A 22,138-nucleotide genomic window follows, 5' to 3' on the forward strand; every position below is an offset into this window, starting at 1 on the left:
ACTTCCTGCTCCTCTGATGCTGCTTGGCCTGTTGTGTTCATCCAGCTCTACACCTTGTTATCTCAGATTCTCCAGCATCTGCAGTTCCTACTATCTCTGACACAGTCTCAGCATTGGTGTTTAGTCGTCAGGGCGTTGAATTTGTTTTCGTCTGTTGACTAATGTATCAAAAGTGAATGGAAGGGGCAACTTTGACGTTTGTTTCAAGTAATATGAAGTCAAAATCTGAACTATTTATGGGTTGATTTATTGGAACACTATGAGAAGCCTTCAGCTGTCTCTGCGTTTACGTCTTTCATAGACTGAAACAGCCAGGATAAATTAGGTGGCATAACTTCTGGAAATGCACAATTACATTCTTTTAACGGGGCAGTGCTAAAAGATTGCTACAAACGAAACAGAAGATGAGGGGAGTGAAATCCCACTGCATACCCCAAGAATCAGAATTATTGAGTTATCCAGAACTTCAGTGTTGATTTTCTGAAAACCGTGACTTCCTATTTCTATTCACACAGTGGTTACATCCTGTTTCTGCCTTATTATTATTCATATGTGTTTAAGTCTTGATCGTTTTCTTAAAGTTTAAAGTGATAACGTCAGTTTTGTCCCACTTCCCATTCTGCTTGTTTGTATTTTTGAGGGGACTTAATTAGTCAAACAATGTTTTTTTTTCAGTATGGTTAGCATCTGCAGGTGAGGGGGAAGATGATCTTGGGTTTGTGGGTGCTTTGGTCAGTGTTACCATGTTCCCAGTTCAGCTGGAGATTTTACTGCTGCCAACGTTGTGTTACTTCGGATGGGTTTAACTGATCTGTGTATTTTTTTTGTGTGAATCAGAGAGAAAAGAAAGTTTTTGAGATATGACAAGGCTAAGCTCTTTTGTAGTTGATGTTGAGCTCACTGATTTAAACCACAGTAGCAGCTGGCAAATTTAAATTGCCTCAGTGCCTCTGGCTTAGGAAAATGGGCTATTCCACTAGGATGAGCCAGGCCTGGGTCCTTACGCACATCAAGTCTTGTTCAACCATCACAACTTTGCTATCTGCTGGCTGTCTACACTCGCTTATAGTTAAGCAATACCTTGATTATAAAATTCTAATCCTTATTTTCAAACCTCTTTGTGGTCTCACCCAAACCTACAGCCCTCTGCCTTTGGCCCCTTCAATATCCCTGAGTTTTAATTGTTGCCCCATTTGTGGCTGTGACTTCAGTTGGCTCTACCTTTCCACCTCTCTACCTCACTTTCATCCTTTCAAACGCATCTACAAACTGAACTGTTTCACTAAGTGTTTGGCATTTTGCCATAACATCTCTTTACGTGGCTCTGCATCAAATGTTGCTGTATAATAGACTTGTGAAATAGCTCAGCATGTCATATTGGCTTGAAGCCACTAAATTAATCCTAGTTGTTGTTATCAGTCACCCTCATTCCTATCTGGGGACCTCCTGAGTATGCAATTGCAAGTGTCTAGTTGAGTTAGGACAGGGTTTTATTACAATACCTTCAGCGTCAGAAAGCTATTCGACTCTGTTATATTTTATATGAAGAATGACCAGTTGAATGGAAAACTTCCTTTACATTTGAGGCTTAGCAAAGCAGGAGGAGGTAGCTTTTTTTTTTGTGAAAGCTCACAGGCCGGATAAATCACTAGCACTGGTCTGAAAGCCACATTTATTGCACAATGATCTTCATTCCAAAAATAGCTAGTATAAATAGAATTCATATAAAGAACTTGCATTTATATAGCATTTCCTATTCACAGGATGTCCCAAATCACTTGAGCTAGATAATTACTGTTGAAATATTGGCACAGTTGCTTTGTAGGGAAATGTGGTAGCCAAGCAGGATACTATGTACTTTTATAAAAGAACTGTTATTTTTGCAGTTCATCTCTTCTGTTATGTGGTTGATATTTGGGAGAAGTGGGGTGTCCAACATAGAAATATTGCAAAAAGAGCAGCATATTGAGTTTTGTTTGGAAATTAGAGTACCCACAGTCCCCATGTCTGAGAGTTTTGGAGGAAATCAGTGCATTTGGATAAATGGCTTCTTTCCCAGGCCACACAAATCAAATTCATGATTGGCGCCAGTCTGCTAACCCCAAGGAGGGTTGGACTCTCTCCAGTAACAAGCATGATCAAACTCCATTCACACCATGTCTGCTCCTGTTGTTGTACTAGTGCCTGGCACAATGTGAAAGAGCTCTCACCTTTTCAGAGTGTATGACGAGTATTCATTCCAGAGGGAGTGCCACGTGTCAACTTGCTCAGTGAGTAACCTCTGGGTCAGAAGGTTGTGGATTCAAGTCCCATTCCAGATTTGAACAAATCATTGAAAGCTTCAAAAAGAGCAGTGAAGTATTTTTGTGCAGTTCTCAATATTTCTTCCTTACAGAGCAACAGCCAAAACAAAAAGATGAACTAGTCATTCCTTTGTGGGATCCTGCTGTTTGTACACTAACTGCAGTATAGTCACCGCATCTAAAACAAATCATTTCTGTGTGAGGTGTTTTTAAGAAAGCACTAAATGAATTTATCATGTAACTGCATGTCATTTTCCCCAATAATTGTTGCTTAATGAGCACTTGCTGCTAGAATTATGCCAAAATGCAAACATTTCTATCATAAAATTGCCAGTACAATAGCTACAGTTAAAAACAAATAATCACTGGAGCAAGCAAAATTTGAACAAACAGAAAATACAGGGAATGTTCCACTATAGGACATGAGTAATTGTCTGAGCAACAATGAAACAGTGGTCAAGAGCAAACACACTTTGCTCTTTTAAAGTGCTCAAAGTGTTGTGCTTTACATAGCATCTAGGTCTCATTTACAGCATTTGTTGAGGAAGTTGATCTCCTACTGGTTGATGATGATAATGCAGAAAGCACAGCGACTCATCAATTAGGGCCCCATACTTGATTGCTATCAACAACGTCTACTGGAAGAACACTTATGGATACTTGGCACTGGAAACAGATTCCTGCTTTTGTTTATATTCATTCATGGGTGTGGGAGTCACTGGCCAGGTCAGCATTTCTTGCCAATCTGTAATTGCCTTTGAAAAGGTGGTGTGAGCTGGCTTCTTAAACCATTAAAGTTCTTGGAGTGTCAGGACACCTTTTACTTTTTAATCATTTTTTTTTTTGTAAAGTTAATTGGTTAATCATTCAGTTTTAACCATTTCCCTGTAAATCAACTTATTCCTTCTTTTGTTTAAGGAATTGGTGTCCGTTCACTGTCACAAAAACAGTGTCCTGCCAAGTGCAGAATGGAACATACGTGCAGAGGGTTTATCAGAGCTGCAGATGGCCAATGGGCTGCCCTGGTGGTATTAGGTGAGAATGCATTACCTACATTGTTTGACATGTCAATCTGACCAATTTACTGTTTTCAGTGGCATTGATAACCCTGCTGTGCAATGTAGCTGATCATGGTCACTTCTTTATCTGTTATAGAATTATGCTCACTATCAGATTAACTGAGAACTAGCTGAGGGGTGAATTTATAGAGGTTCATAAAAATCATGAGGGGAATGGATAGGGTGAATAGCCAAAGTCTTTTTCCCAGGGTAGGGGAGTCCAAAACTAGAGGGCATAGCTTTAAGGTGAGGCGGGAAAGGTTTAAAAGGGACCTAGATGGTGGTGCAAGGTGCCAGAGGATGTGGTGGAGGCAGGTACAATTACAACATTAAAAAGGCACCTGGATGAATAGGAAGGATTGAGAAGTAAATGGGCCAAATGCTGGCTAATCGGGAGTAGATCAGTTTAGGATATCTGGTTGGCATGGACGAGTTGAACTGAAGGGTCTGTTTTCATGCTATATAACTCTATGACTGTATAACTGCCATAATTTACATTGGTACTCTCCTGTTTTGTGCTATATGGTGGTTGAGAGGCTTTGGGGTGTCAGGAGATAAGCCGTAGAATATCCAGCCTGCTTTACTTGCCATGGCATTTATGTGGCTGGTCCTTTTTGAGTTTTGGATCAATGGCAATCTCCACGATATTGATGCTGGAAGAGTCAGAGATAGTAAGGCTGATTAAAATTATGATGAGACTGATTGTAAACCAACAAACTTATTTATGTGAAAGGAGAACTAGTTCAAATTGATCTAGCCATTCATTTAATCTCAGACCTCTGAAATTCCCTCTCTAAACCTTTTTGCCTTGCTACCTCTTGGTGTTCCATAAAGTAGTTTCTCAAGAGACACTCTCTGGCCAAACCTGTGTGGCTCAGTGCCAAATATTACCTGACTGTAATCCTGTAAAGGGCCTGGGACATTTTACTGCTTTAAAGACGCTAAATGAACGCAATCAGTTGAACTGAAGTTGGGGTTTTAGAAACTCATGCTCATTTACCATGGTCTGATTGTGTGGATTTTATATGCATGGACAGGGCTGTAGGATGGTGAGTGTGTGACCCACTTCCTCAGTGCCACTTCTGTGCTCCAGAGCAGCTTCTCAGTTCTCAGTTCTGACTTTACAGATCAGTTTTGCATTTTTCAGTTACAGGGCGATGATCCGACCAACTTACAGACTGACTTACAAAACGGTGACAGCGATAGAATGGAAATGTTGTGTCGGGTTCAGAGGCAGCAGTTGTGAAGAAGGTGAGACTCATGTCACATGCTGTTGAACATGTTACAGAATGACATTTGCCTCTGTGCATTGCTTGCCGCTGAGTAAGCCAACCAATACATTATAATACCTCCTGTCTAAAGTGACATTTTAATAGCATATCAAATTGTCAAATAAAACAAATTAGTTCTTGAACAAAGCAGTAAAAACGTGTGCGTATTCAGGTAATACTGGATGAAAGTTAGCTTTTAAAATGTTGTCACCTTATTTGGGTAGATTTTTGGGTGCCACCTCAGTTCTGGTGAGAAAGTTAGCAGGCCTGTTGTATACAGATGCAAACAAGTTTCAGGTTTCAAGAAAGTTTATAGACAGTAGCTTCATTTTTTATAATGCATTATACAAGACAAGCAGAATTTGCACAATGTTTTGAAAATGTAAAGAAATACCTTTGTAGTCTTGAATCACTCTTCTAATTTGATTTGGAACGTTTTGTTCTAACCTTTCTTCCTTGTCTTGAAACAACTCTGTATTGCCAGAGTTATGGTTATTTGCTGTGAAATGATCTAATTAGAATGAACCAGAGTGGCTTTGATTCTGCAGATTTTACTCCACTAAAACTAACATTAGTTTCAGGAGTCTATATGCCCAGCCAAAGGGGAGTCCAGAGGTTGCTGACAGTGGTTTTACCTTTCTCCAGAGGCTGTGCTATTGGAGACCTGTAACACTGTAAACAATTAGAAATCACTAGGCTGACAAAAACTTCCACTCCTATTCTCTTAGTCTCACTTGGGAAAAAAAGTGGTTGCATCTTGTTGAATGAGAGGCAATTGAGTTTTTAGCATGGTTCATAATTAGTACTGAAAAATATCACAGATCCTGAAAGAATAATTTTCCACATTAAATGACAAATTTCTGTTTTATGATAAATTTGACAATTATAAAATAATGCTTTTAATTAAAAAAATTCCTACTTTAGTCTGATTCATTTGTCCAAATCACTTATTTTACTAGCTATTAGTTTTTAAAAATTTATAAGGGTTTCAATGGCTTTACTTCCTGATGTACTGTCTGAGAGAATACTCCATTGTGACTGGATAATTAGCCTAGTGAATGGCATTCCTGTTGCTGTATACATGGACATCCCCTTGACTTGATATTAGATTTACCCTGTCATTGGGAAAGGGAAATGCATGCTTTAGCAATCCCTGTATCTTTGCGAGCAGCTTTTTTCAACGTGATGAACATTGTCACTTGCCACTAAACCCAAAATTCACCCAATTTACTTGAAAAATATTTAATTTATGAAAGCAAATGCATAGATACATGTATGTGTATATGTTAACATATGCATGTGCTGACTATAATTGTATGCGAGTAATGTATGTGTGAGTAAACATATACACATTTTGACTATACCTTTAATTCCATGAATGAAATGTTTGTCTAAATATATTGCAATGCACTATTGTTTCTTCAAGGCATTCCACCTATAATCTTTCTCAATTATATTTGTCATTGAAATTAGAACCTTTCAATTTTTGTGATAAATGTCTAGTTTGCACATTTATTCATTTGGTTGTAATTAAATGTCAACCTCATTTCTTTCACTGGACACATTTGGGGCCATCTTTATGTATTTTTTTTCAAATTAGTTAAAATTGATCTCTTACTACAGTCTGCAAAATGCATTCATTATAACGCTTTGATAACATTCTTTCTCTATAATGGGGAATACATCCAGTGCATTGTTTCATTGCACCATAGAGTGCTGTTAAATTGCCTGATTATAATTGTATAATTATAACCTTTGGGCATTCATTGCCTCAGTTTGCAGTAATGGTTTTTCACTTACTATCAGAATATTAAACAACAAATTTTCCTGCTCTTAATTTTTGGCTGCTCCCTTTGAAAACATACAGAAAATCAGATGTGCTTTTGCAAGATGAGTCAATTTGTTCACACTTGAACCTTAAATCTGGGTCAGAAGGAAAGGTATCTATATGGATTCATGTTCACTTGAAACTGTTTTTGAAATTTATTTGATATAAATCTGTTTTCTTAAGTAAAGATTTGTGTAGCAGATCTATCCTTAGAAATCTGTGTGTTTTTATAACCATTATTTTCCCTTTATCGGCACAGTTTGCTTTATTAACTAGAGTTCAGAAAGCTATCAAAATAAACAGGAAAGTTTGCAAAGCAGATGCATTGCCTGAAGTCTGTGCATTTCTGAAATTGGGACTAGCTCTTAGTCTAGGTCATATACTCAAATATTGAAGTTTCATATCAATTAATCTAATGTAAACTACATTAAACATCCAGAGTATCTGACCAAGCTATTAGTGACTGGACATGTTTTGGTTTGTTTGTGACTCAGTTTCAGGATTTAAAATATATACACAAACTTAAAAGTATTTTCTTCGATATCTGTCATATTCACTGACTTAATTGGTTAAGTTGTACAAATTAGGCACATTCTCTCCCTACTGTGGATGAGATCATTAGGCTGTTACAATAATGCTGTGAATTCCTAGGTTATGAACAGGTTACACACTAATGGTCACTATGCAGTGCTAGTCATGGACGTTGGACATTGAAGGGGTCAGATTGATACTTGATGTGTCTGCAATCCTAAGTAATCCATGCACAATGAGTATCTGCACATGACACCAGAGGTTACACTAAACAGTAACCTGGCAAGAGCTGAAAGCCTTCATTTGGGAGATTCAAACTGCAGTAAAAACATAGTTAAAAAAAATTATATTGTAGAAATAGCAAAGCAGATGTTTAACTTCAAATTCTGCACTTACTGTTAAAATGCAATTAACATATATTAACATTGCTATAGTGCGCTTCTTAACAGATAATTTGATTCTCGACAAAATAATTATATTTCCTTATTTGAGTTTTTCATATTGCACTTACATGTTCTGATATGTTGAATTTTATTTATTTGTGTTGTCTGAAGAGTCCAGTGTGAAGCCTAGTTAGTTTTTTTTGGGAGGCTACTGACTTTTATATTGCTTTTCTTACTACAACTGATGGGAAGCTGTCAAACTTTAGAATATTCAGTCAGTAATAGTGTACGTTTAGTCAGCTGCATGGAATTAAAATGTAAAACCCAGAATTACATTTCTGGACAAAAGCCAATTTCAAATTTGAAAAGGTATTTAGCTACTTGTCAATTTGCACACCAGTTGTAACTTGAACATTTTGTGAGCTGAAGTTCATTCTCTCCCACTGCATCAGTTTTTATTTCCGACACCAATCATTCTCTTGACCCCACTGACTGCAAATTCCAACTGGGCTGAATTGCGAGCAGTTTAGTGGTTTTGGCCCCATTACCCGAAGCCCTATGATAATTGCTGCACACTCGTAACTGAGTTGGCAATGTTTGCAACTCTTAACACAGAACTCTACAAGTCAGCAGAGAGAGATTGTCAAGTGGCTAGTCTGGGCTGGATCAAGCACAAACTCTACTGAGAAAGCAAGATTTGTTTGGTGACCCAACACACCAACTACAGCTGTTCAATCTGAAGCATTAAAGCACAGTCTCCATATGGCTCATTTGAAGCCAGCTTGGTTTGAGGACTGCAATATTGTTGTCGACAGAATGTGGTCAGTTTTATGTCATGTCCCAAACCAGAAATTGCATGTTCACCTGGATGAGAAATGTTTGAATTAATACTAAAAGGATATTGCAAGTTTAGGTCTTGCAATAGATTGTTCCTCAAGTATTTATATGAAAATACTCACCACAGATTTTAACTTCCAATGGTTATTAAATATTAAAGCCATGGTGATAATCACCAATAGGTCAAACTGCTACAGTGAATGGGAAACATTGTACTGGATCAGAGGCCTTGTTGTTTCTAAGCAAAATGGTACCCATGGATAATGTCCCCTATTGGCAGACATGGATTTCTTGTCTTCATCCCTTCTATATACTTGAAATTAATACCTCAGCTGTGTTATTACAAGGTTGTACTTAATACAGGGAGCATTGAAAGATCATTGTCACTGAAATGCACATGTATATCTCCAAGAAACTAGCTCTCAAAGTCAATAGTCCAGAGCTGGCATCAGGTAGCCAGACTATCCTGTTGACTAAACTAAGAAAAAGTTGGGATGAGGGTGAGAGAAAGAGAAATAAATTTTATGTTTGCCAAATAAAGTACTCTGTGATTTATGATGTTAAAATTGGTAGAATGTGGATTGCTGTAAGTCCATACCAAATGTTGAGGAATTCGGAACTGATACACAGTGGCAATGATCAGGAGGAATCAGTGAAATTTATTTTTGAGGTAGTTTTAGTTAGAAAGAAAATCAAAGGTTTTTTCTTTCTATTCCTTCAAAAATTTGCTGGGAGGAGGATGGATGCTGTTTGATAGAATCATCAGACTGCTCATGTTTTACAGTCTGAATTTTAATCTGAATAAATTGAACCATAAAATATTGCTTTTGTTAAATGGGTGTAGAATACTTGTAATATACTGGCAATATAATAAAAGACAGTTATTGTGTTTAAAACTAATGTGTTGAAATCTTGCGCAGTAATATCTTTACTTTGGGAGATCAGTCAGTATATTTGACAACTTTGTTTTATGGATCTCCATGTGGATCATGACAGTACTAAACGCTTACTAACAAAGTTTCCAAATACAGTTACTTAGCAGTAATGTTAATCTTTGAGGGCTGTTGCGTAGTGGTAGAGTCTCTAGCTCTGAACCATGAGGCCTCGGTTCAATTCCCACCCGCTCCAGAGGAATGGCATAACATCTCTGAACAGGTTGATTTTAAAAAAATCTAGAGACTTTGTGTTACAGGGCTCTTGTGCTGCAGTGGTAATGTCCCTGCCACTGAGCTAGGAGACAAAGGTTCAAATCCCATCTGCTGCAGGGTATAAAGTAGCATCTCTTATCAGGTTGAATCGGAAAATATCCAGAGACCTTGAGGAGGACCAGATGTTAGGTCTCATTCCTTTGAGATCCCAAGCTATTCTGTCCACAAGACATCATCATTTCGAGTGGAGGTTGTGGTATGTCTACCTACTAAACCCCTCAGGCCTTTACAGACAGATATACAATGGCTCCCACTTACTAATACCAAAAATAAATACATGCACTGTGGGCCTTGGCTGCAATTTTTTAAATCTGATTTTATCACTATGTATAGGATTTCTAAGCGAAAATAGTGGAAGAATTTATTAATCATAGAATCATAGAACCCTCACAGCATGGAAGGAGGCTATTTGGCTCATCGGGTCCACACCAACCCTCCAGAGAGCATCCCACTGTAATCCAGCCTCTACCCTATCACAATTCTCATGGCCTATCCACCTACCCTACACATCCCTGAACACTACGGACAATTTCACCATGGCCCATCCACCTAACCTGCACATCTTTGGTCCAATCTAATTCATCTTACTCATCTAAAGAATGGGTAAAACGTAGAAAAGTAAACATGAGGAATGAATATTTAAACCAAAAATAGGTCCACTGAAAATGTGAATGCTTAAAACTTCTTTACACTTGGTAAAACGTAAATTTGCAACTTTCAAATTAGTCATGAGTATAGAGCTATAATATTGCTGAAAAAAAGACAGGTTTTCTCATCAGGATAATTTGCAAAATGCCAATTCGAGGGGAAAACCCACATCTACGCTGCATGAGATGGCACTGAAATTCATACAGAAATAATTACACACATAATTATTACCTATGTGTGTAATAAGCTGAACATCCTTTTATCTTGGCAGCAACATCTTGTTAGTGATTAAATGCCACTTCATAGAATCTTAGAATCCCTACAGTGTGGAAACAGACCATTTGGCCGAACAAGTCCACACTGCCCTTCCAAAGAGCATCCCACCCATCCCCATCCCCCTACCCTTTCCCTATAACCCATATCTAATCCACTGATCTTACACACAACTGAACACTACAAGCAATTTCCCATGGCCAATGCACCTAACCCGCACATCTTTGGACTGTGGGACTGCATGGTTACAAGATGAAACAGCTAAATTGGTGCTCAAACCTGAATGATACCTTACCCTTCCAGGGTAATCCAAGGTATTTTAGTTCTTTGTGATGGTTATATCATGCCTCCAGAGATAATTAGGAGCAGACAATTTGAATTTTTTTTAAAGAGGAAGAAACATCAAAATACTGAGTACTATGCCTTGTCAGAATGATTGTTGGTAAGTCAGGTGAGTTTGTGGTTTCTAAACTGAGACAATGGGTGTGATTTTCCCTTCCCTCGAGGTAGTGACAAGGGCAGCAGGAAGAGGCAGATAACTGGTTGGGTTGGTCCTGGAAGGACATTCAGAAACTCCTCTGCCTCTCTGCCCCCTCAGCAATGAAGTTCTACGTAAGAAGATCCATGGATGACATGCCACCATTTAAGGCTGTTTAATTGGTCCTTTAAGAGCCATTTCAGGGCTTCATCTTGCTAGTCACCCTGATATTTACCTCGCCAGCAATGAGAAAAATGGCTGCTTTTCCCAACTGGGAAACCACGGTTATGTGCTGGTCAGCTTCAAGTGGGGGATGGAGCTACTCAGTGGCAAGTCTCCTGATTGGGTGAGAAACACTAAAGTATTTAATTGTTACTTGTTCTGGCGAGATTTCTCACTGGTGAGATTAATCACTCCTGAAGTTGCCTGCCCCAATATGTAGAGCACAGTGACTAAATCCCAGCCAATCTGCTCAGGAGGTTGCTTAAGAATGCAAATAGATTTTCCAGGCCCTTACTGACCGTTCTCCTCCATGTAATGGAAGAGATTAAACAGATATGGCTTCCAGAACTGTCTGGGCCATGAGGATGGAATATCAAATGAATTGTTCCAGTGAGGAATTGGCATGTTGCTGGATCATGAATCATATACCCTCCCCTCCCTGCTGTTTATCAGTCACCCAGCTCCAACTCCTTATGCAAGCAATGGGAGACATTGAAAGCTGTTGTCACTTGATTGAAATTAGCTGGTGGGGAGAGCTGAGTATAATACTCCACAAAAGAGCGTATCTAATCAGTCTGAAGACATAAGACAACAAGGATGATTCCTCCAGAAAGAACGATTGGACAGTGCCTGAACAACTTGTTAATTCTGGCATTGGGAGAGAGAAGGAGAGATGCTGATGTGTTTTTCACCCGCAAAGATTGGTCTCTACAGAGTCTTAACTATGACCTCTACTGAAAACCTGGAGACTTCAATCTTCCATTCATCTGAAGAATCACAAGACCGAACACATCCAGGTCTGCAAAGTGTGCATTTTAAAGGATTGAAATTTGATCACATGGTTTATTATTTTCTGCTAATAGTTTTGTTTGCAGAACTTTTATATTTGTCCTTGTGTGTAAGAGGTATTGTGTGAATAAACATTTATCTTCTGATTTAAACTAACTCAATGGCACGCTTCATGTTAATTATTGAACATCACAACCTTCAAGGCTTGCAAAACAGTCTGTCTGAAACACATCTTGTTCCTGACAACGAAGAATTCAGGAGAGAGGAGTTTTCCCCAGTTGTAACAACTTTTCAAATGATTCTGATTGTTTAAAATCTATCAACTTAGTGAAAAATGATTTTGATTTCTTAATTATTAAGTAAAACTTACACTTACTACTCAGTATCAAAGTATGTACAGGTGCACTTTTAAGACTAATGAAGTTCTCTTAAAATTTATTGATGGACCCCATGAAATAATAATCATCATAAATCATCACCATTTTGATGCAGGAAGGTGGAGTTTCCAACACAAAGACAATAATGTGGCATTCCAGAATGGCTACAGACATAAAACTACTGTTTGGCAGGATCAAATGATAGTCTAGTTACAGGGTAGTATGCTTTCAGGAAGTGCATGACAATGAACTTCTACCAGAAATGCTTTATAGACAATGCCCTCATTCCTCTTCATGTATAATTACTGTCATGTTGGAAGTTCAGAAAAGCAAATAATTTATATAACTGGCCATGTGAGAAAGTTTGACACCATCCAGGGTTAAGCAGCCTGCTTGATTGATATTCACTTTCTTCACCACTGACACAGTGTCAGCAGAGCGTACCGTCTACAAGATGCACTGTGGTAATTCACCAAATCTTCTTCCGTGGCATCTTACAAACCTGCAATCTCTACCACCTGGAAAGAACACAGCAGCAAATGCATGAGAACACTCCCCACCTGCAATTTCTCCTCTAAACTACACACCATCCTGACTTGGAGCAATATTGTCATTCCTTCAGCTTTGCTGGGTCAAAATCCAAGAAATCCCTTCCTAAAAGCCGTGTGTGAGTACCTATTCTAGCTCAGCACCACCCGCCCCAGGGCACTTAGGGATGGGCAATAAATGCTGGCCTAGTCAGTGCTGCCCATTTCCCATGAATGAATAAAGTATTTCTGCGAATATAATGCTGCGTTAAGCTTTAACTTAAAAGAAACTTATTTTGTGAACAGTACATATGAAGGAACACATGTAACCCGTCAGTTTGCATAAATACGGTTCAGACCACCTTTGATGATGATGATGATGATGATGATGGAAGAAAGTATAAGTTTATTTTCCCTGATATAATCCCTCCCTGCCTTAAGTCTTCCCATCACAGTCCTTGTTAAGGTCTGCTAGTGATACATTTCAGAATGTTGCTTACTTAAATATGTGGTTACAATTAACAAAAGTTGAATACTCTAACAACAGAACTTCGCTGACCATTTTGTCATCTGGCGGATAGTCCTATAATCATTGTACGAAACAGAAGTCACTCTGGTAACTGTAAATTTCACTCATGCAGTTTGAACTACACACGTTGTTAAAAGTAATGAAGGATAAAGAGTAAATAAAACAAGGAGGAAATAGGATGAGATAGAAATTGTTTTGAGAAAGGACTGAAAATAAGCATGAAGGAGAAAGAAACAATCAAGGCCAAATAAATGTAAGCAGCACCTTTGTATAATTTAGCAAAAAAAAACAATACTGAGAAGAAATAGGAAATGAAAGTTGAGAACGAGAAACAGAGCAGTAAGAAAAGAAATTGTCTATATATGAAATGTAATACTTGGGAATGCAGGTTTATTTTGCGAGAAAGAAATGAAAGCAAATTAAATTAAAATCATGAAAATCTATTTTGGGTAAAAGATGTACCCTCTGGTAAATGCTGAAATCTGCTTCTCATTTGTCTGTCTGTGCTAATGAAGTAAGCAATATTCTTGTTGAGAAAAGCTTCAAATCTTTTTCCCTTCAGATACACCCAGTCTTCCACTTTGGTTTAACTATGTCTGCTATCTTATTTCAACTTCAACCTATTACACTTATCCAACATCTTGATCAGCTTGACAAATACTTCCTGAACTTAATCATTGCTTGTGATCTCTCAATATCTGCTGTTAGAGCTCCAAACACAACTTTGTTGGAGTGACATTAGCCGACATATTCTTACTGCTGTGGTTTTCATTCGTTCCTTGTCATTTGAAAAAGCTGAACTTCAGACTAAAATGTATGTTTCTTTTTGTCCTGGTGGCACTGTTGTGCACTCTCAGAGAAACCTGGTTTTGTCAGCTTCCTTTTCTAATCCAATTCTGATCCTGTTCCATAGCTCATTTCTATGCAGCATTGTAATTCCCCTCGGATCCAACTCAGAACTGAAGAAGGGTAATACCCGAAATGTTGACTACTCCTTTCCTCCAGATGCTGCCTGGTTTGCTGTGTTCTTCCAGCCTCCTGCTTGCCTACCGAAGTCTGACCTCCCATTAAGTGAGCGCAGTTTCCTCTCAAATCTCAACTGTGCTTTAGTTTATATTGTTTCATCTTCTTGACTCCTTCAGTCAAATGAGGGATTCTCCAGGACTTTGTCTTTGCTGCTGCTTTGTTTCTGTGATATCTCATTCACTCATTAACCCATTCTTTGTTGGTATCTCCACTCATAATTTCTCAATACCCTTCGGACTGCAAGGTGACAAAAGCACAAAACCTCCAGTTCTCTTTCAGAGAAATTATCTTGATACACCTTATGCACCTTAATGCAAAATGCACCAAGGTTAAAAAAACTCAAAATTCACAAAGCTTAATGTGTTCCAAAGTTGAAAATTTTATTTGCCTAGTAATGTAACGGTGAAGTTGTCATAGTCCTAGCGAGAGACAACTTGTGGTGAGTTTGACCTGAGAATTACCATGCCTCAGATAAAGGGAGAGTTTGAGAAGGAGGGTTACTCATGGTAATCACAGCTAGTATGGGAATTGAACCCATGCTCTGTAGAATCCCTATGAATCACAAACCAGGCATTCAGCCAACTGAGCTAACTACCCTGTCCAATCATAAAACTCACTGAATAGCAGAGCAGACATGACGGGCTGAATGGCCTACTTCTACTTCTGCTACTATCTCTTATGATCTGTCAAGTTGATATTGAGTAGTCCAATTTCAGTCCTTCATTAATAGACGTATAATTACAAATCCTGGCAAACATTCATCCAGATGTAGTCGGCTAGTCAACCTTCTGCACTGACTTTTTCCATAGTGAACCACTGAATATACCTTCTCAATTTGCCTGTAAATGTAACAGCAGATAGTGGGTAAATCCAGTATTATCGTGCATATAATAAGAGATAATCTTGCAATGTTGTTTTCTTTGATACAGCTATAATGAAAAATATCACAATAAAGCAAGGGCTTACTGTACATTTCACTATCACTTTAAAACTGAGCACAATTTACTATCCTCATAAATTTTGAACAGCTGTGGTATTCCACTGAAAATTTAACGGTGAAGACAACAATGTACTAGTGTATGCATTTTCTCCTTTTTAAAAATTTGAAACACTGCTTTAGTGTCTTTGTCCATCAGACAGGCTTAAACCATCTGTAGTGTCATACTGATGAGATCCGTGTCTGTGTCTGACTTCAGTAATTACAGACACTGTAAAATTGACTGTGTTATCTATCCACAGTCAAACTGGAAACAGGTCTGTCAAATCTGCTGCTCTGCATTTGTAATATGCTTTTCAGTTTGATTGCTAGAATCGCCATCCTAAAGTAAATGTGGTAATTGGATCAAGATAAGTTGAAGATGTAGATAGAAATTTGCTTAAGTACAGTCATTTCTTTTCATTTGCAGCTTGAGACGGTTAAAAGTATTACCAGATTTTTTTTTTCTGTTTTCAAACAGGCTACTTAAAAGGGCAATGATTTTCATTTAACAGTGCTGTTACCTAGGATGTACCTAGAAAGATAAGTTTTCTAAATTTATCAAAATATGTAACTTAAAACTAAATTAGACAATTAAATGAAACGGAGTTACAAATTTCAAAAAGATTTTGCCTTTTATTTTATATTTAGAGGGTTTGAAATTCAATATTGATCCATTATCGGAGACAGTAAGGACTGCACATGCTGGAAGTCAGAGTCAATAAATGTGGAGGTGGAAAAGCACAGCAGGTCAGACAGCATTCGAGGAGCAGGAACATCCTGATGAAGGATTTCGGCCTGAAACGTTGATTTTTCTGCTTCTGAGATGCTGTCTGTCCTGCTGTGCTTTTCCAGCTTCACATCTATTGATCCAAAATTAACTTGCTGATAGTTCATATTTTTATATCATATCTAACAGAGAAATAGGTCATTTAATGGTTGTGGCGATGTTTTACAAAGGAATGTCTCTGCTGGCTGTGATTTTTATTGTTTATTTACATTGTTGCAGTCGGTGTCTCACTGGTTTTAGAAAGATTGGCCATTTGTTATTGACTCTAGGGGAGATTTTAATATCTCTCACTTGGAGGAAGCATAATTAGGTCTGATTGCTATTTTAGTTTGAAGTTTAGCCCAAAGCCATTAGATGATGTTAACATACAGTGTAGTTTGAGGCAGAGGAACAGGCCCAAGTTAGTGTGTTTCTCAGTTATTTTTTTAATTTTCTTTGTGAAGCCTGGAGCAGAGAAAGGTTTAGGCCACCTGTGCACCAAGCTCTCTTTCCTCACCCTGTCTCTGTCCCAAACCTAACCTTCAATCACCAGCCAACTCTCTCGTTGTGATGTAATCTGGGTGTTGAGAACCATTCCTTTCATTCCAGCTGATCACCTCCTGCCACTCACTACTGCCATTTCCAGCTGGCTTCATGATGGCCACTGACTGGAGGTAGGTAGTCGAGACTTAGAAGTTAAACATCTCCTAGATCTCAAGCTGCTCGTGAATTTGATTCAATTGGTTTTGCCCCAATCCATCTCCAAGCATGTTTCATGAATCAACCTGTTAAAGGCCCACTATCATATCAGTTATCAACTCCCAATGAATGATTATCTGAATAGAACCTCTCTTCCCAATTCAACAGAAAGTTTAGTAGCTGGTGTAATTATGACCTTCTAGTCACGTTGCTTTTTTGAAAAGATGTATTCACTCATGGGATGTGGTTGATGCTGGCTGGTCAGCATTTATTGTCCAACCCTAGTTGTCCTTGAGAAGCTGGTGGTGAGCTGCCTTCTTGAACCATTGAAATAGTGCACTTGGCAATATGTTAAATTGCATAACTTGGAAGTCTTGGGCAGTTTCATCTGCACTAATAAAAATAAAAGTAAAGTCACCACAGTCCAGACTCCTATTAGAGAGAGATGACTGGTGATGAGTTTAACCTGATGTTCACCACTCCTCAGGGAAGGGACAAGGTTGAGAAGGTGGGACTTCATGGTAAGTGAAGTTAGCTCAGCTGGTGCAGGAATTGAATCCATGCTGTTGACTCTGCATCGCAAACTGGCTGTCCAGTCAACTGAGCTAACAGACCCCTAAATCTGGGCTCATTGTTGCTGCCATTCGAACCTGGGGCCTGACTGGGTACATTACACAATGTGCATACACAGACTGGACTACCCGTGATGAGGGTCTACTTCCATAGTGCCTGTGGGAATGGAGAGCTCAGTAGACTACCAAGTACTGTCTTTGACCATCTAAAATAAGTGGATTGTGAAGCTTAGTTCAACAACACAGGGAAACAGCATTAGTGCATGGTATGAAAGTGGTGGGATAGGGAAATTGACATTATTCAAATCTTGTCTCCTTTAATCAAATTAAGTTAAAATCTTTTCCAAGGAATCACAAATACAACCTTTTAATAGGGTAATCACCAGATGTCAGTGGATGCCAGTGGAATGGATTCCTGTCCTCATATCTGATGACAATAGCAAAAGAGCAAACTATTGATCAGGTCATCTGATTTTATTGCATTGATTGAGGGCTAACTATTGGCAAGGCAAATGGACTCCATTATTCTTCTTCAAAATGGTGTCCTCAGCTTGATTATATCCACCTGGGTGAATAGACAGACTTCAGTTTCACATTTTGCACCAAAGATCAGTACTTCTGAGGCTGCAGCTCTTCTTCAGTATTGCAGCAGATTATCAATCTTGATTTTTTGTGTTCAAGTCATGCAGTTGGTATTGAAGTGAGAACCTTCTGACTCTGAGGTGAGACTGCTAAAACAAGGTGAGGCTGCTACCAACTGAGCCACAGCTGAGACTTCCCAAGTTTTCTTGTGTTAATCATTTATTTTTAACATTTTCCTGTAGGCTAATTTCTACCAAATTGATAAATTAACGTTTATTGTTTGGAAATGCATTAATAATATTAATCTTGCAAGTTGCTAAAATATTGTGCATACCATGGGTAGAACATTGAGCAGTAAATAAATGAATCCAAATGTAAAGTCTCTAGTGTATAAATGCTCTGACTAAATAGACTGCGAGACAATATTTTGTGTGCTATGGCAAATTGGAGGCTAGTATTAAAATCGATGAATTGTCTAAACTTTATGTCAAACAAGAGGTTTTAATTATTTCATTAGTTGCCAAACTATATTAACATGCAGTGTACACAATGGGCATTATTTCCTTTGGATGCTATCTGCAAGCATATTATTAGATAAATCAATTTACAGAGAAACTAATTGGAATTGTGAAATATAGCAGTTTAACAGGAGTGGGAGATCATAATGCAAAGGCAGATAGCCAGCATCCAGCTGCCAAATTTTTCAATATCTGTGCTGATGAGATATAATCAAGGAGTGTCCTGTCATGTAATCTGGAAAGTGTTACCTGTTGGGAATGTGTTTCAAAGAGCAGCTGCAGGCACAGCATTTCACAGGTGGGGTAAGAGTTTGCCAGAGTGGAAACGAGTTGATGTCAATTGTTTCAATATGTCTTCTGATAGGCTGTCAGCGTCCATGTGACAATATCGGTCAATACACAATGAGTGAATTGTGCTAGCTTAGTCCAGGAAACATTCTAGTGTTTTTCAACAGTGGAGAAGGTTTACAAATGACAGTCAAAGCAGTAACTAATCAAACATCTCTTTACTTCTCCTGGTTCTTTAACATTTAATTTTGATAGTACCTTACAGCAGCTCCAAAGCTGGGAAGTAGCCAGTGATATGTGGTTTAGTCTGCAAACAGGGAATTAGAAATTTGCAGGCAAGGACACCTGGGGCTATAAGGAACATTGGCGAATTGCCAAATATTGCTTTTGGATGACTGCCAATCTTGACATGGTTAATTTTATTTCATTTTATTACTGTTCACATTTTTACTTTATTTCTCAAGATGCAAAAACATCAATCATGTACTGAACACTTCTAATTGTTGTTATATGCTGGTACTTTTATTTCCAGAAACATGTTGTTTGAAGGTGCTCCGTTCTGGACTTTTTCATTGTAGTCCACTCAAATTAGAGTGTGAAGTTATTATGACAGACATTTCCTTATGGAAAATTAATGTAATTGTAAATCATAAGCATTCTCCAGAGGTTTATTGAATTATAATGTCTTGCTAGAGATGTGTGGGATATGTTTTGATGAGGAAAGGAGTAGAGGAAATTGTGTCAAGTTGCAGTGCACTCAAAAGTAAAACTAAAATGTAAACTGGTTGAACTTGCTCATTGCCTGCCACTACATGAAAAACACTTGCCATTAGGATTTTTTGAGTCAAGTGATTGTTTTAATAAGGAGACAGCAATATTGCATTGAGCTTTACCACAACTTCACATGCTTTGTGGACAAATAAGTGTCAGTAAGACAATAGAAAAAAATATCCAAACTGATATTGATAGTTCATTATTTGTTTGAAAATTAACATTAATATTTTATATTCAAGATTTCAATTCTGTTTTTCAGGTTAAACTTAATTTTATATTCTACCCTCCTTGCAGGATAAAAAAAACTTCTGAAAAGTGGAATGATGGCTTGATTCATTTTTGGCTTGCTAAATGTCAATGTGATGTTCTTTTTGACCAGTATACTTTATGACATGTTGTTGGTTTCATTTACGAGATGCTAGGTAGAGGTAAAGGTGTTGGGCACATTCTGTATCTGTGTTGGCCACAGTTCATAGAATCCCTATGGTGTGGGATGAGGCCATCCAGCCCGTCGTGTCTGCGCTGACCCTCCAAAAAGCATCCCATCCAGACCCAGCCATACCTGTAACCCTACATTTACTATGACTAATCAACCTGGCCTACACATCCTTTAACACTACAGGCAATTTACCACAGCCAATCCACCTAACCTGCATATCTTCGTACTGTGGGGGGAAACCCACGCACACAGGGAGAGAATATGCAAACTCCACACAGACATTCATCTGAGGCTGAAATTGAACCTGGGTCCCTGGCACTGTGAGGCAGCAGTACTAACAACTGAGCCACCATCAACAAACACTTAGAGCTCCCATATACACTCCTTTGTGAAGGAAAACCGGCAGTGAGGTAAGCCGGCTCAATGGACACCAGAATTTAAGTAACAGGCAGGAAAACACAACGTCGCTTCATCGGAGGCTGCACTGATGATGTTACCCAGTAGGGTAATGAAATGTCTGCGGAACAACGAACCAGCTCGGCAAGCCAACCAACCACAACATCCACAACCCGAGCTACAAATCTGCTCTTACAACCTTAGAAACTGAGCCACCATGCTGGTGGTTCTCTGGATTTGAATAATAGATCCAAAATATGAGAAAACATTTTGGAGTAGGTCAGTTACTTATTTTCCTTCCTGCAAGCCCATCCTGATTAAATATATGTCTCACTTGGGGTTCGCATTTTGACAATCAAAGTTAACTTAATCATCTGTAAGTTTGGAATCATAGAATGTGGCCACTGGGTAGATTGACTGCACAAGCCAAGAACTGAGTCACACAGCCTCAACCAACTCTCTTGCATTTGATCTGTGGCCCTGTAGATTATGGTACATGAGGTGCCTATCCAGTCACCTGTTAAAAAGTTGAGGGTTTCTACCCTTGCTACCCTTTCAGGCAATAAATTCCAAATCAATATTACTCTCTCAATGCAAAAAAAGTTTCCATTTTCCCCTCTCCCCTTTCTACTCATCACTTTAAAACTTTGGCTCCTAGTCACTGACTTCTCTGCTAGGATAAAATGACCTTTCCTCTCCATTCTATCCATGCCCCTCACAATTTTATACATCTCAATCAATCCATATCTAACTTCCAAGGAGAACAATCCCAGCATTTTTCGTAGCTGCGTTTTTCCACTCTTGCCAACTTCCTCATAAATCTCCTCTGTGCCCTTTTTAATACACTTACATCCTTTGTGTAATGAGTTGACCAAAACTGCACACAGTATTCAAATTGTAGCTGAGCTAATGAAAATATACAATTTTAGCATAATATCTCTGTTCTTATATTCTATACTTTGGCTAATATCTTATGCCATTTTAACCACATTCCTGATACAATAATCTGTGGACATTCACTCCAAATCCCTCATTTTGTGTACACCATCCAAGTCCCTCACTTTCTTTAAACTTCTCAGTATTCTCCTATGAATTATGCATTCCAGTGCCTTGTTTGACCTTACACTTCTCTGGGTCAAATTCTATTTAAGACTTTTCTGTCTGGTTTGCCAGTTCATGGATATATTCCTACAGTTTATAGCTATCATCCTCATTATCGACCATGCAGCTAATTTTTGTGTCATCTGCAAAGTTGGTCATGTCCCCTGTATTTACATCTGCATCATTAATATATTGCCCCCAAAAAAACAGGGGACTTGGAATTGAGCTCTGCAGAACCCACTAGAAACAGCCATTCATTTGCTAAAACATCCGTCAACAATTACCCTTTGTTTCCTGAGCACGTTTTGTATCCAGCTTACTACATTCCCTTGGATCCCATGGGCTTTTATGTTTTTTATCAGTCTGCCATGTGAGACCTTGTCAAAAACAGGCTTAAAACCAGGCTTGCTTTCTGTTTGAGTGTGAAACCAATCAGTAGGGCATGTTTTGATTTTATAAAACAACCTGAGCATCTGTGACAACCACGTATCACAAAAGTTGATAAGTTTGTGAAAAATCAGGAAAGTTGTATACTTTCTTCACAGACCAAATAATTACCATTGCTTCCCAGTTAATCTGGCTGTACCACCACTCTGCAAAACTGACTGATAATTAGCATAAAAGATGGTTATATTTGAGCCAGGATCATCATAAAAATGGGTCTTCTCTTCTGACTAGCACCAACATCTATTTCCATTGGAAGATTCTGAGGAAGGGTCACCAGACCTGAAATGTT

General features: G+C 38.5%; 1 protein-coding gene across 5 annotated transcripts in view; it reads left to right on the forward strand.

Moving 5' to 3' along the window:
• The window catches only part of LOC109928721 (EMI domain-containing protein 1), a 308,825-nt gene that overhangs the window by 3,167 nt on the left and 283,520 nt on the right, over positions 1 to 22,138 (forward strand). For all 5 annotated transcript variants that reach the window (XM_048611521.1, XM_048611520.1, XM_048611524.1 and 2 more), the window contains exons 2-3: positions 3,222 to 3,338; positions 4,509 to 4,612. In XM_048611521.1, the coding sequence (XP_048467478.1) occupies positions 3,222 to 3,338; positions 4,509 to 4,612 (221 nt within the window). The remainder of the gene's footprint in view (positions 1 to 3,221; positions 3,339 to 4,508; positions 4,613 to 22,138) is intronic.

This window comes from Rhincodon typus, chromosome 24, assembly GCF_021869965.1.
Source record: "Rhincodon typus isolate 14 chromosome 24, sRhiTyp1.1, whole genome shotgun sequence".
Taxonomy (NCBI): domain Eukaryota; kingdom Metazoa; phylum Chordata; class Chondrichthyes; order Orectolobiformes; family Rhincodontidae; genus Rhincodon; species Rhincodon typus.